The 14,993-nt window shown below is 41.0% G+C and overlaps 1 protein-coding gene across 2 annotated transcripts in view; it reads right to left on the bottom strand.

Moving 5' to 3' along the window:
• LOC108711762 (sialic acid-binding Ig-like lectin 14) overlaps positions 1-14,646 on the bottom strand; it is a 19,490-nt gene extending 4,844 nt beyond the window's left edge. The window contains exons 1-4 of one of the 2 annotated variants that reach the window (XM_018253792.2): positions 14,467-14,646; positions 9,438-9,833; positions 8,240-8,575; positions 1,818-2,186 (exon numbers count right to left, since the gene is read on the bottom strand). In XM_018253792.2, the coding sequence (XP_018109281.1) occupies positions 1,818-2,186; positions 8,240-8,575; positions 9,438-9,833; positions 14,467-14,509 (1,144 nt within the window). In that variant the 5' untranslated portion in view covers positions 14,510-14,646. The remainder of the gene's footprint in view (positions 1-1,817; positions 2,187-8,239; positions 8,576-9,437; positions 9,834-14,466) is intronic. The other variant, XM_018253793.2, reaches the window with a different exon arrangement.
• Positions 14,647-14,993: the final 347 nt, after the last annotated feature.

The raw sequence follows: 14,993 nt of genomic DNA, 5'->3' as shown, positions 1-14,993 counted from the left end.
CCTTCCAACACTTTTCTCTTGTCTCTATATATTAGGTACCTATCTAGTGTTACCAATCCCTATTTCTGTAGGGAAATGAGAGAGAGCAGACAGTAACCCTTCCAACACTTTCCTCTTGTCTCTATATATTAGGTACCTATCTAGTGTTACCAATCCCTATTTCTGTAGGGAAATGAGAGAGAGCAGGCAGTAACCCTTCCAACACTTTCCTCTTGTCTCTATATATATTAGGTACCTATCTAGTGTTACCAATCCCTATTTCTGTAGGGAAATTAAAGCAGAGCAGACAGTAACCCTTCCAACACTTTTCTCTTGTTTCTGTTTCTATATATTAGATACCTATAAACTGGCTGGTACTGGACAAAAGAAGTAAAACTGAACTGTTCTTTTAGCATCAACTGGCATAAATCATCAAGGGAATTCGTTTTAATCTCCTGGATCCAGTTGTGGAAAGCCCTCTGCAATTTATTCCCATAATACTGATGAGTTTCTTCTGTTGATTTACATAGGGTGTGGAAAACTCTTCTATAGGAGTAAGGAGTGATGGAGTAGCTGGCGAGGAGAATCTGATGCACTTCCCAATAATTTGCTCGCTGGGGGTATGGAATTTCCAAGTAGACATCACTAGCTTTACCAGTGAGTTTACCAGCCAGGATAAGCTCCTACTCATCCTGGGGAACTTGGTGGTCCTCACACAAGCCTTCAAAGGAGTGCAGTCTCCAAGATACAGACCCAATAAATATAGGGAAATATATTATATAAATCAAACCCCCAATAAGAGATTCCCTGGAGCAATTCACAGCTAGATGCACACGCCCTCCAGACAAATCCAAACACAAAGGCAAGAAGTTCCTTCAGGCAATTCCAAGGGTAAGGGAAACAGTTCCTTTGGGTTAGTCCACAGAATAAAAATACCTCAAGTATGCAGAATTCAGGGATAATCAGCCCTCTGGGAGGACCAAACTGTTGGAGGGAAATGTCCTGCCGCAGCTAGGGTAGGTGCCACGGTGGGGTGCTCCCCAGTGTCAGAAGAAGATGTCCCAAGCCAGCCGCGGCTACAACTACAACAACATGAGGGAGGAATTTTGCCAGACCCCAAAAATCCCTCTGGTATGTCAACTATGTAGCTTTAGGGCCGTGGGGGTTGGGTACTGTTCTATGCCTTTTCCTGTCTTTCTATACTGAAATGGGGGAATTATGGGAAAAGGGTACAAACACATTCTAATAGCCAAACCATATGTCCTTTTCTATCTCTGCAATTGTCACATTATATGTTGTAGGGTGACTGAATATTACCCATCCTACATTCTACCAAAGGTCAGTTATGATTGTCATAGAACTTTAAGTGTATATATTATTAAATGTTTATGTTCCCTGATATACATGGTTAAGACTAGATTTCTCCGAACATAAATCTCATATTAGAACAGTAGTATAATAAAGGTAAATTAGAACATCAATGGGACAATTTTTCATTAAAAAACTCTGCTTCTAAATCTCCCATTGGCCTCCCAGTCTACCATTCATTCCCAGGTTGTGTTGCTGAAGTTAATGGGACCAGAAATTCCAGTACAGAAGTTAAATAACTAATAATTTGGCAAATGGTCTTAGAATGTCTAAATATCATACTAGTGGCGTAATTCCTAGCGAACCTAAACCAGGATACTTTATTTTCTGATGATTTTTACAAACCCATTACAAATTCATCATAATTATTGCCGATATGTGACATGAATCCTTCTGAATCTTTGCATGACCTTTTTATGTAGGAAAAAGGGAGGAGGCAAGTTATATCTTACTGTGAAGATTATTCTTACCTGTCACATGCAGGCTGCTCCCTGTCCCATGAATGGTCTTTGTACTGAACTTGTTAATGTCCTCACAAAATCTGAGCATGACAAAACAATAATACGAGGTGTTATTATCAGCCTCCTGCACGTTCCTTATATAGAGATCTGCCTCCCCCCTCAGCTCTGTCCTCCCCTTGTACATGGGATGGACCATCTCCTGGGAGGGGTGATAGGCAAATGGTCCCGTCCGGTTCCCCACTCGCCAGTAAACTCCCACCCACAAGGGGTCTCTGTTGTGAGGAGAAGAGAAGGTGCAGTTGATGGAGGCTGAGTCTCCAGACTGGACTGTGAGTTCTGGACTCTGGGTAATAGAGAAGGTATCACTGGGCGAAGAGGCTGAAAAAAGAGAAATAATTATTACTTATATTGATGGTTTTCTAGAGAAACACCCGTGAGCTCACCTGTATATTTATATTCAACATTGTGGCTTTCCAATAGTTAAGAGGACTGTGTCATTATTTGCTTTATAGAGAATCGATTTTGTCAGTGTTTTCCAAATATTTCCCCAGCAGATACAATATCTAATTTAGCATGGGTCTGGGATCCGTTATCTCGAAACCCGTTATCCAGAAAGCGCTGAATTTTGGAAAGGCCATCTTCCATAGACTCCATTTTATCCAAATAATCCAAATTTTTAGAAATTTCCCTTTTCTGTGTAATAATAAAACAGTCGCTTGTACTTGATCCCAACTAAGATATAATTAATCCTTATTGGAAGCAAAACCAGTCTATTGGGTTTATTTCATGTTTACTTGATTTTCTAGTAGGCTTAGGGTTTGAAGACCCAAATTATGGAAAGTTCCATTATCCAGAAAACCTCAGGTCCCGAGAATTCTGGATAACAGATCACATACCTGTATAACAAGTTACCTCTATACAAAGTGACATAATGGGGGAATTCACAAAAGTGGAGAGAGCCTATTTTTGGAGTAAAAGTGATGGTAAACTGGAGTAAAATACTTTCTCTGTCAGATCAATTCTAATATAATCTGCTCTGCTTTGTTTCGCCCAATTTTCATTTCACACCTCTTGTAGATGCCCCATTAGGGAGTTATTATCATATATGGGATTAGCATTTTATAGTCAGGGAACAAGTTTCTCTTTTACCCTATGGGGCAAATTCACTAAGCCGCGAAGCGCCGAACGCTAGCGTTAATTTGCTAGCGTTTGGCATTTTCGCTACTGCGCAAATTCACTAACGAACGCTGGCGTAGTTTCGCTAGTGTTACTTCGCAACCTTACGCCAAGCGAATTTTCGCTAGCGACGAAACTACGCAAATTCACTAACTTGCGCAGTGTACTGAACGCTACCTTTTACGCTAGACTTCCTTCGCCACCTCAGACCTGGCGAAGCGCAATAGAGTAGATAGGGATTGTTTAAAAAAAAGTAAATTTTTTTTCTAAGTCCCAAAAAACGCTGGCGTGTTTTCTACATGATGGCTGATAGGCTGAAAATGATCGAAATTTTTTTGAGGCTCCCCTTCCTCCCCCCTACATTTCCTGACTCATGGCAACTTACCTAGACAGTGGGCACATGTGTAGGGCAAAATAAAAATTTTATTTGCTGATTTGAAGGTTTTCTAGGCATTTGTAGTGCAGATACGTGTTCCTCCATTGAAATTTGAATTTCGCGCCGTATGCAAATTAGCCTGCTAGCGTAACTTCGCTTTATATAGCGAATCAACGCTAGCACAACTTCGCAACCTTACGCTACCCCTGTGCGCAACTTCGGATTTTAGTGAATTTGCGGAGCCCTGGCGAAACTACGCCTGGCGAAGTGCGGCGAAGTTGCGCCTGGCGCAACTTCGCATTTTAGTGAATTTGCCCCTATAGGTGTAAAAGTCTCATTAACAAAAGAAGTAAAACACTGATAAAACAAAAAGAAGTGTGTTTTCTACAATTTGATATGTAAAACGTTTTTAACACACACTTGCATTATTTTACTCATTTTATCTTAATGAATGAGGCAATATAAGCAATTTGAGTGAATATATTATCTAAAGCAGTGCTGTCCAACTTCTGTGCTACCGAGGGCCGCAATTTTTCTGGTCTACATGGTGGAGGGCCGAAAATGGAAGCTATCCCTGTTTTAGACCACACCCACTTTAAACCACACCCATGTTACCACAAAACCATTTTCACATTAATAGCACAATAAAAACCCAAATGGTTGGTGCTCACTGCAGGGATATCACTCATATGTGATAAAAGTTAAGTCATATTAAGACATACCCTTACATGCATATGCCTTCTCCTCCCCTGTGGATAACACAGCACCCCCCCCAGCACGTGATTAAACACCTTAGGGGCCCCTAACCATAATTTTCAAATGCTAAGTATGACACACACAGGGAGCATAGGAAAATCAGAGTATGTCACACACGGGGAGCATAGGACAGGCAGAGTATGACACACACAGGGAGCATAGGGCAGGCAGAGTATTGCACATACAGGGAGCATAGGACAGGCAGAGTATGGCACACACAAGGAGCATAGAGCAGGCACAAACAGGGAGCATACGACAGGCAGAGTATACCACACACAGGGAGCATAGGATAGGCAGAGTATGGCACACGCAAGGAGCATAGAAGCAAGCAGAGTATGGCACACACAAGGAGCATAGAAGCAGGCAGAGTATGGCACACACAAGAAGAATAGGGAAAACAGAGTGTGACACAAACAGAGAGCATATGGTAGGCAGAGTATGGCACACACAGGGAGCATAGGGCAGAACAGAGCAAGAGACAGGGAAACCTATCAGGACCACTCTAAGATGTAATACATACAGTGACACAGTGCTGGTGCCCCTCCAGCAGTTTGTATGAGTGTGAACAGATGAACAATGTGGGCAGTTTCAGTCTGGGTCTCAGGTATGAACAGTACAGGCCTATAGAGGTGTCACAAGTGTGAACAATGCAGGGGGGATTATGTGTGTGAACAATACAGGGGATTACAGTCTGAATTTGAGGTTTAAACAATGCAGGGGCCAATTCATCTCTGTAGTGATACCTTTTAAATCTTACACATGGTAAGCAGACACAGCAGGCAGACTTTCATGTGGAGGGGCCACATAAGGGGACAGCCCTGTTGGACAGCCCTTAACTAAGGGAAAAGTAAAAACTCCCAGCCATTTTTTTGTTTTGGCAGCACTTAGACAACTGACCTAAGATAAAACATATTTCTGATACAAACCCCTATATTATGCAAAATAGCATTTTTTTTTATATTTAGATCCTTATATCCTGTTACAGAAGTGGAATTACAAAAACATGTAGACAGATTTAGAAAGCCCAGGTTATCCTGAAAAAATGATGTATAATTTTTCATAGGTAAAATATACCCCCTCCCTCGGAAATTCCGATTTGATTGTGTAGTAAGAGTGATAGACAAATTCAGAAAAAAGATTTGTTAAAATGTTGTGCAAAAGACAAAATCTGAAAAGTCTCTGTACAAAAGTGGAGACAAAAGGACAACTGAATTTTCCCCTTAAAATAAGTGACAGTGCATTGTTTTTTAAATATAGAAGAAATATCCAGGGGGAAAAAGTAGTGTTTCTGGTTGATTTTCTGAAGATTTATTTAAAGGCCTTACTAGTCCTACTTGAGGCTTTAAATATTGTGTTTATTTAGATTTCCTTTCTGCCTATGACTAATTGATCCTTAATGGGTTATTTATTAAAATCCGAATGTTAAAATGGAAGAATGTTCCTAGTGATTTTAAGAAGAATCCTCTTTTCCGTGATTTAATTTTTGTCTGGAAACATTTATTTTCCCAACATAGCTTTAGTTTTAGTTTATGCCAGTTAAACTTTTATTGAAAACCTCGGACTTCTTCAAATCTCAATCATTTTTACTTTTTACAAAAGAGAGAGTGAACATATTAATGAAAGATTTGTTTGCCCCTATTGATATGACTCAAATCTCCTGGTCAGAGTTCAAAGAAATATTTGGGTTACTTGAAGCTGATAGATATTATTATCTAGCATGCCAATGTGGTCTTTCCTTGATTCCTGATAAGAACAATTTTGCTATGTCTGATCACTGGTTGGCTGAAGCTTTGTTGGAATTTATGGCACATCCTATAATGGATTCACTCTCTAGCAGATTTTGGGATGTATATCGGGTGGATAATCATCCTTTATTAGGAATCTCCTCTAAATGGTCAGAATTTCTTCAACATTGTGTATCTCCCTCTGATCTCGTTAAGTCTATATATGATTATAACAATATGATTCTCTCTGAGAGCTGGAGAGTTCAGCAGTTTAAACTTGTTCATCTGGGTTATGGGAAAAGATGAGTCCTCCAGATCTTATTCTTACTGCCCTAAATGTGAAGAACACAATGTTAATTTATCCCATCATCTCTGGTCCTGTCCTAAGTTAAGTATTGTTTGGAGTGAAGTCTCGAGATTTTTGAATTCTAGGTTGAAAACTAATTTGACGTTGTCCCCTAGTTTTGCTTTATTGCATGTTGATGACAATGAGCTCTTCTCAAAACCTAGTCTTGATCCAATATCCCAAGGAACTAAGAAATTGGTTGGTTTATTTATGGCTGCTACCAAGAAAGCCTTATTCAACCATTGGTTAAAGAAGGATTCTCCTCTTATAGCAGATATCATTTCACTACTTAATCAACTGACCTGGCATGAAGCTATTAAGGCTAAAACTGATGACACCAAGTCAAAGCAATCTTTTAAAAATACATGGTCACTTTATTTTGAGACATTTGCCTCCAAAAACAAAGATCCTCCATATTTAATTGTATTTAATTTTGTGCAAATTTATGGAAACAATGATCTTTTTCATTCTAGTTTCATTTATGTCCACAGGGTGTATCTATGTCTATGTGTATATATGTATGTATATGTGTATATATATATATGCATATTAGTTTACAGTCTGCGATCACTGATTTATTTGTTTATCTTTTTGTTAAATTGATATGTCCCTATTTATTGAGGACTTGTCTGATTTTTCTGACATTTGTTATATATGTCTTCATGACTGCATCTTAACAGGCTGCGTTTTGATTCTGCTTGTTTTATGGTAATACTTCAACAAAATATTTGAAATATAAAATCCCGAAAGATACGAGTTTTTTCCACTAGAAAACCCAAATGTTTAGAGGGATGTTTTAAACCCTGATTGCTGAAAAAAGCCTGAATCTGAAAATCTGCTATTTCAGACCAGTCGAGCTCCTGTATAAGTCAATGGGACAGACAACCATTTTAAATAATTTAAAGGATCTACACAAGTACATACTGTATCTTGGTATGAAGCAATCATTTATTATAGGCAAACAATACCCACATAACTATGAAATTGAAATACCCACTGCCTTTAGAGACGGGAGGATTGCATGCTCATATACTGGGCACATGTCATTTCTAATCTCCCCCTTCATGCCATTGTGGAGAAACTCTACTTTACCCCACCTCAAATATCTCCAGGACTTCACATACTGGTCATTAATGGGTGTAACATTTTTAGGGGACACTCTGATGAACCATTCCCTACATTCCAACAGCTCAAGATACAACTTAATAAGCCAAAGCTACATTTCTGTAGATACTTCCAATTTTGATCATGCATTTACAGCTCACTTCTCCTCCATGGAGGTTACCTAAAATACCCCTCTGGTTGAACTAATTTTCCATGACCCTGAGTGGAAAAAAATTGATATCCAGATTGTACCAGGCACTCGTAGGCACCGTCCCTTCAGCCTTTACCAGAGCTCAGCAATGTTGGAAAGAGTTACTTCCAGTTCGAACAGTGGGATGAGTCCACCGATTGACTCTATGGTGACCTAATTTCCCTGCATGTCAAGTTAATCCAGTTCCAAGTCATCCATCAGTTATATATCACCCCCACAAAGCTCCAAAAAATAGGCCGGCAGCCAGAGGCCAGGTGCTCGAGATGTCAGAAGCCAGAGACATTTTTTTCTGCATCTAAAATGATGTTGGTGTTAATCTGATAGAGCCCCCTGAATGGTGACACTTATACCCGCTGGTTAGACTGACGTTGTATTTGGATAGGACGATATTTCTAAAGTATAAGTTTGTATAGGATTGTTCTGCTGTGGAGCATATAGTGTTTTAGGGACATGGTATATAAAAGTTTTAGAGACATATTTATTTAATTGCAAAGTACACAGAATACACCATTGGTCAGGTGCAGTATCATATCCTGAAGGTTCTATGGCCGTGACAGTATCAGGAATGTATTACATTCGTGGGTACTGGCAATGCCATAGCTGGCCCCTGTACATCCAACACATGTTCCTTGAGGGTGGGTTGCCCCCTGCTTATTCAGTATAGCTGCTATAACAAATAGGGCTCATGTACTGTGCAGTCTCTAGGATACACTGAGTGAGCTCAGTAAGTTGTGTTACCTGCAACTCCCAGCTCTGTGCCTTGAACACTTTGTGCAGTTTTATCTCTCACTTTCACCTCACAGCAGTAATGTTTCCTATGGGACGGGGCAACTCCTTTAATCCGTAATGAGACGTCTCTAGGGAAATCCACCAGTGAGAACTCTGTGTGCTTCTCTGACCTTTCATCTGATGTCCATTTCATAGTATTAGGGTTATCAGAACACATAGGACTGTCCCCCCACCGCCATGTTACTTCCCGTATTTCCCCGGGTGCAGAATGAACAAGACAGGGGATAATGGTGGTTTCTCCCTCAATGGCAGGAACTGTATCCACCTGTTGTACTGAGAATTCACCTGCAGGGAGGAGAAATATAAAAGGTCATTTTTTTTGGATACAAGTTGCCATTTTTCCACCCAGAATTCCAGCATCAGTGTGACTGTGTGCCCAAGCAGAGCCAGATTAATGTTAAACGGGGCCCTAGGCAAGGTAGAGTTTTTGGGGCCCTCACCTTCCACCAGGCCTCCACTTTAAAATCAACAGAGACAGAGAGAGATATAATTTGACCATTCCCACTTTGTGACCACACCCCTAAATATTCTACAAAAACACATCCTTTTCCGTATTTGGAATGGCAGCGTCAGAAGCACAACAGACAGACACAGTGGCCCTGCCATTTCATGACATAGAGTGGCCCAAAACATTCCATGATAAACTGTGGCACCTGCATTTCATGCCAATAAGATCACTGCAGGAATGGCTGAGAGAACTCTATTAACTCCAGACTTGTCAGTAAGATCAATGGAAAAATGACCAATGGGCACCCCAGTTACCCCAAACTTTCCAGGAAGATCACTGCAGCAATGGCCGTGAGAATGCTATTAACCCCAGACTATTAACCTACAAAGTGCCGAATAAATATACCTGTGAGTTTAGCCATTTAAGAGTGACAGTGATTCAGACACCAGGAGATATATGTCCCTCTCCTACACAAAGATGTCATCTAACTCCAAACCATCAGGGAGATAATAATCCAGTTTTGGGCTTTTTTTTTAATCAAATTCTTCTCCTCTGTCCTCTGAATTTGAACATGAACTAAGGCCTCGTGAATACCCAGAGCACCTTATTATTATTAACCTAATGACATGGGGTCAGGTGATATTTCTGTCTCTGCAGAGAGACCCAGACACCAGAATTCTTCATATCTCACCAGTTTACCTGGAAATTGTATGAATGTCCCTTGGATATTTTGCCATGGTTTTAATCCATTGTCTTCTGGTTCCAGGCGGCAACAGAACATTGGACCGTCCGTGCGGCTGATCTTCTGGATCCGGAGAGACACCACATTCTGTTCCTTGGGGTTTCCCTCCAGGCTGATTCTCCCTGTGTAGGATCCATGGACCCAGTTCTCTGTGTGATTATAAATGATAATGTTGTTTCCACAAGGGGATTCCTTTGCTTCTCTCCAATAGACTCTCAGATTGTTGGGTCTGTTCCCTTGATACCCGGGGTAACTGAACCAACACGGGATAGTGACACTGTCTCCCTCCCTCCCTCGCACTGACCCAGTCTGGATAGTACAGTATGGCTTCTTCTCTTTGCTATAAATTCCTCCTGCACAGAGAGACATGGAGAGAGAGTAAGAGAGATAGGGGCCGATTCACAAAAGGTCGTTATTCCTTAACACACTGTTTTGTGCTTTATTTAAGGCGAGTTATTTAAGGAACGATTCATCAAAGTATTTTCGCATGTGCTAATAGATATTTCGCAATGTCTAACATCTTTTAAGCGAAAAAAGCATAACATAGTGTGACAATTACTGTGAAATTTAACACCTCCCAGGATTAGGTGTTACTAAACAACATCAGATGGATTAATAGAGGAAGATGTAGTGAGGAGCTGTAGGGCAACAATTAAAGACCTTTATGAGAAATTGGAGACTTAACTACAGCCAATAACACATTTTCATGATGCCTTGGGCCGGTCCAGAATGCACTACAGTTTGTGTCATAGAAATATATTAAATTTCCCAGGGAAAGGAATGACTAGAACATTGTAAAAAGAGACCTCTACTCTGCCAGTGGCATCCCAAATTTCTTAGCTGCTATAGATTGCACTAATAACGTGTGACAATATCAAATGCCCTAAAATCACGCACAAAATAATGCATGCTATAAAATAGTGCAGACAATTTAGCTAAAATGGATGTAAAATATCACTTTTTAAGTTAGACAAGTGGGTCTGCCAGTTATCACACACAGTATAGATATACATTTATATTCCAAAATGCACTCTGTGTGTGTATTCATGGGCCCACCTTGTGTCTGTATAGTGGACATATAGAGGAGCAGAAGGCAGTGGATTGTTTTTTTCTACTGGTACATATACAACAGTGGAGAGAAAGATCCCCTGTCTGAATTAAAATTTATATCCAGAAATACAAATCTAACACTGCCATGAGAGTGACAATCCCCCAGCCCCCATCACTGACGACAATAACATTAGTTTTGTGCTTGTCAGTAAAAGGCAACAGACCTTTCATACAGTGTTCAGTGGAACTGCTGAGCCCCACAACTGTAGAGGGTGAGGGAAAGGTTGCCCACATTCCCCCAAACCCCCATGCTTCCCAATGTACATGAGCCAATAGGGAGCAGTGATTGCAGGTTGAACATTGTGAGCGTTTTTCTGGAAGTCACCTGCTTAGGGTTGCCACCTGCCTAGTTTTTTGAAGGGCTGCCTGGGTCAAAACTGCCTGCCCAGTTTTCCAAATTAGGAAAACCACAGAGGATTTCCTACGATTGATGAGGTGACCAACCAATCACCGATTGCTGCATCATAACCCCGCCCCTGATGTCACGGCCATGGCCCTGCCACATCACTGCCCCACCTCTGCCCAGATTCCACCCGGCAAAAAGCTGGCAACCCTACACCAATGTAATGGTTGGCACCCTAAAGTCAGAACAGATGCCAAGCACCCTGGTCTTTTGTGCTTCCGCCTGTAGCAGCCAACTTTGGCCTCGGGAGGAGCCCTCAGCTACTCAGATGCCGCCAGGTCTTATAACGAGAGGTGCAAGAGGAAAGGTTCTGACCAGGCAAAAGGGGCACAATGGTTTGCAAAGTCTTTGGGCAGAAGGTCACAGTACAAAACGTATGACAGAATCGTAGTCAAATCAGGCCGGGTCGAGGCAGGCAAGGGTCAAAATGAAGTCAGCCAGGCAAGGGTCAAAACCGGGTGATCAATCAGAAGGGATTTAGCAGGATAGAAGTCAGATAACAGGCAAGGGTCAGGTTTCAGAAATCAGGATAGTCAAATAGCCAGGCAGGGGTCACAACAGGAATCAAACAGGATCAGAATACAAATAGCTCAAAGCTCAAACACCACAGGATTAAACCTATAACGGGCAGTGTGTAAAAAGAAAATGTACCTTTAAATACTTTAAAATTTCGCGCCATTGCGTGCTGACATCATACGTCAGTGCGCCTGCGCCTTTAAATCACATGGAGGCACGCCACGCGCCCCCTAAGGTAACGGCGCCTGAAGTGCTGAAGACTTGCACGGCGGGAGTCCCCGACAAGACGGCGGCAGGCGTCCCTGCCGTCCCCCCACTAGACCACCAGGGTGAGTTTTTATTACAACCTGCTCCTATAGAGTTATCCATTAAATGAAAAGGAAAGTAATTTGCTGCTTCGGGTTGCCAAAAATTAGGCACACCAAGTGATTGCATTTACTTACCTGAAACCCTGGGCAGGTGCTCCTATCAGCAGAAACTGCACCACCCTGGGATTATACCAGTGAGCCCCACGGATCGATCTTCTTCCATCTTCCTGCTTCTTCGCACGGCTGTGCATGCACAGTAGAACGAAAACCCAAACTTTAACTAAAAAAGTCGCCAATTTCATTCAACTGCAGATGAATGAAATTTGCCCCAGGAAATTTGAAGACAGAAGAAGACGGAAGTGGATCGCTCCGTGGTGCTCACTGGTATAACCCCAGGCCGGTGGAGTTTTCTGCTGATAGGAGCACCGGCCCAGGGTTTCTTTCTTCTTCTTTCTTCTGCCGGCTGTAGTAGAGCAACAAGATGAGCTTTAACAAAGAAGGGGAGAATAAATAGAGTGCAGGTGCAAAGTGTATGGGCTCTACTCAATTAGGGACTCCCTGGACACCCACAAAAAATAAAGAATGAATATCAGTTGCTAATTGTCTCAGAATATCTGTGTCTACATCATACTAAAAGTTAACTGAAGCTGAACGGCCCATTCATTTACCCCTTTTTGAAAATGATATAAAACCCACCTGAAACCATTTTCAATTTGAATCTAAAGAGCCAGGTTCAATTTGGTGACAAAATGTTATCTCATGGTTTATCAAGTGAAAACTCGTGGGTGAGATTCAATTTGAGGACAAAAGACTTTGCTCCAAATTCAGTTCCAGTTTTTTTCCCATAGACCTCAACAGAGTTTTCATGTGATAAACTGTGAAATAAGTTTTTTCTGAATTGCAACTTCAACTGAATCTTGTCCATGATTTTTCGTGCAAGATTCAATTTAGTGAGAAAACATTATCTCATGGTAAAGTCATAGATGAGATTTAATTCCAGGAGAAAAAACATTTCTCTAAATTCAGTTCCAGTTTTTTCCCATGAATTGAATCTGGGTCAATGGGGGATAATTTCTTCCTGATTTTCTTCCCTGCCTTGCCCATTGCTGCCCAGAATCCTTATTTAAGACCAGCAAATTAGAGTTATTTTAGCACTATCCTTATCGTATTTAGTGATGGGCGAATTTACGCCGTTTCGCTTCGCCGAAAAATTTGCGAATTTCGCGCGAAATTCACGAAATGCGTTTTTTTTCGACGCCGGCGCCAGTTTTTGATGCCGGCGCCAGTTTTTGACGCCGGCGCCCGTTCTTTTGGAAAAAAATTTTTGACGCCGGCGTCCGTTTTTTTCTACGCCGGCGATTTTTTTTCCGTGAATTTTCGCGGGCGTTTGGCGAATTTATTCGCTGGCTGCGAATCGCGCAAATTCGCCACGAATTCGCCCATCGCCCATCACTAATCGTATTTCCTTGCCTGAGCAATAGCTTGAGCTCTGTGGCTTTCCCCTTACTCTCCTTCCTTTCCCTATCTCATTAACCCATTGAAATTCAAAAAAAAATTTGACTCACAATTCAGTAGAGAAAGGAGAAACTGTCATTGTTAACAAACTCTAATAAAAATAAGCAAACAATATCGATAGAAAAACTGCACATTCATCTAAGTGAAACTTACATGTGAATCTTGTCTCACTCTTTGAGAAGTCAATGACAGAGGGACGTTGAGCCATTTGGAGATGATAATTGCCTTCCTGATATTTGAGGGGTTTTTTTCTGGAGAAAAACTCGATTCGTACGGATTGAATATGATTCTAAGTTTTGGTTTAAAACCATTCGATCGAATATTAGACATTCAGTTGTTTTTCTTAAATAACCTCCCAGCCGAACTGTCAGTTTATTCGAATTGAAAAAAATTCACATGATTTTGAAATTTGACCTTTGATAAATGGGCCTCTAAGAGAACTAGTGAACCTTAATTTGAAAAAGGGGAGGGGAAGCGCATTCACTTCTTATAAAAAAATGAATAAAATAGAAAATGAATGGAACCCCAGACACATTCTGAGGCTACATCAGGGGGATTCCGAATTTGTGGTGGTCCAACATTACGTCAAGTTCTCTTTGCACATAACAATGTCAAATGATGGGATTCAATTCAGTGAGAAAAAGTTATCTCATGGTTTATCAAGTGAAAACTTAATTCAAGGAGAAAAAACTTTTCTCTAAATTCAGTTCCAGTTTTTCCCCATAGACCTCAATAGAGTTTTCACTGTGAGATAAGTTTCTCTGAATTGAATTGCATCTCAAACTGAATTTCGTTCCTGAGTTTTCACAAGATAAACATTTTTCTCACTGAATTGAATCTGGTCCGTTGTGTGTTATAGTCATAGTTTAACCAGTATGTTACAATAAAACTTTGTCTCCAACCTTAATTTCATCTTTTCAGACTGGGCCCCCAGAATAAACTTCAGTTTAGATTCAGTCCCTCTCATACTCCCCGTCCAACCTATCATTGAAACTATCTTGATGAAGTGCCTTTAACAAACAATAGAAAGATCATGTGGATGAAGCAGAAAGAAGAAGAAGAAGAAGTGAGAATGAACTGACTGGCTGAATGAGAAAGACCCAATAATGCCGATATACTCAATACTAATCTTACCTTGGCAGGTCCACAGTAGGAAGAGCGTGAGGAGTAGATTCATTACTGGTTTTTGTGACTTGACATCAACTCTGATGATTATTTTCTGAGCACAAGTTGTGAGTCAGTAACACTGAGACGAGGCCGATTTCCTGAGCATCACAACTTGTGGGCAAACTGGATCATTGTGTCACCAAGTTCTGCTTTATGGTGTGAAATAGAGCAGAGAGGAACAACAACAAAAAACAGCTTCTAGGGGTATAAAAAGCTCACGAGCCACAGTCAGGAACTTATTGTCTTACCCAGCAGAATTAAAGGGGAACTAAAGTCAGAGAAGGATTGTGAAAGAGTGATGTAACTTCTGTGAATGAATTACTGTATCCATTAGCACAGTCCTTCAAGTTGACCTCTTTTTCTTATCTCGGTTTTGGGGAGCTGGTATGGTCCAACCACACTCATAAGTCTCGCCAGGAAGTAGTTCCCCAAGTAGAATCAGAGTCCAAGTCACTAATTGCAGTGGTTGAGATAATGTTAGTTTTGAAAACCAG

Source organism: Xenopus laevis, chromosome 3L (assembly GCF_017654675.1).
Source record: "Xenopus laevis strain J_2021 chromosome 3L, Xenopus_laevis_v10.1, whole genome shotgun sequence".
NCBI classification, from domain to species: Eukaryota; Metazoa; Chordata; class Amphibia; order Anura; family Pipidae; genus Xenopus; species Xenopus laevis.
This window is presented reverse-complemented; position numbering and strand designations above follow the sequence as displayed.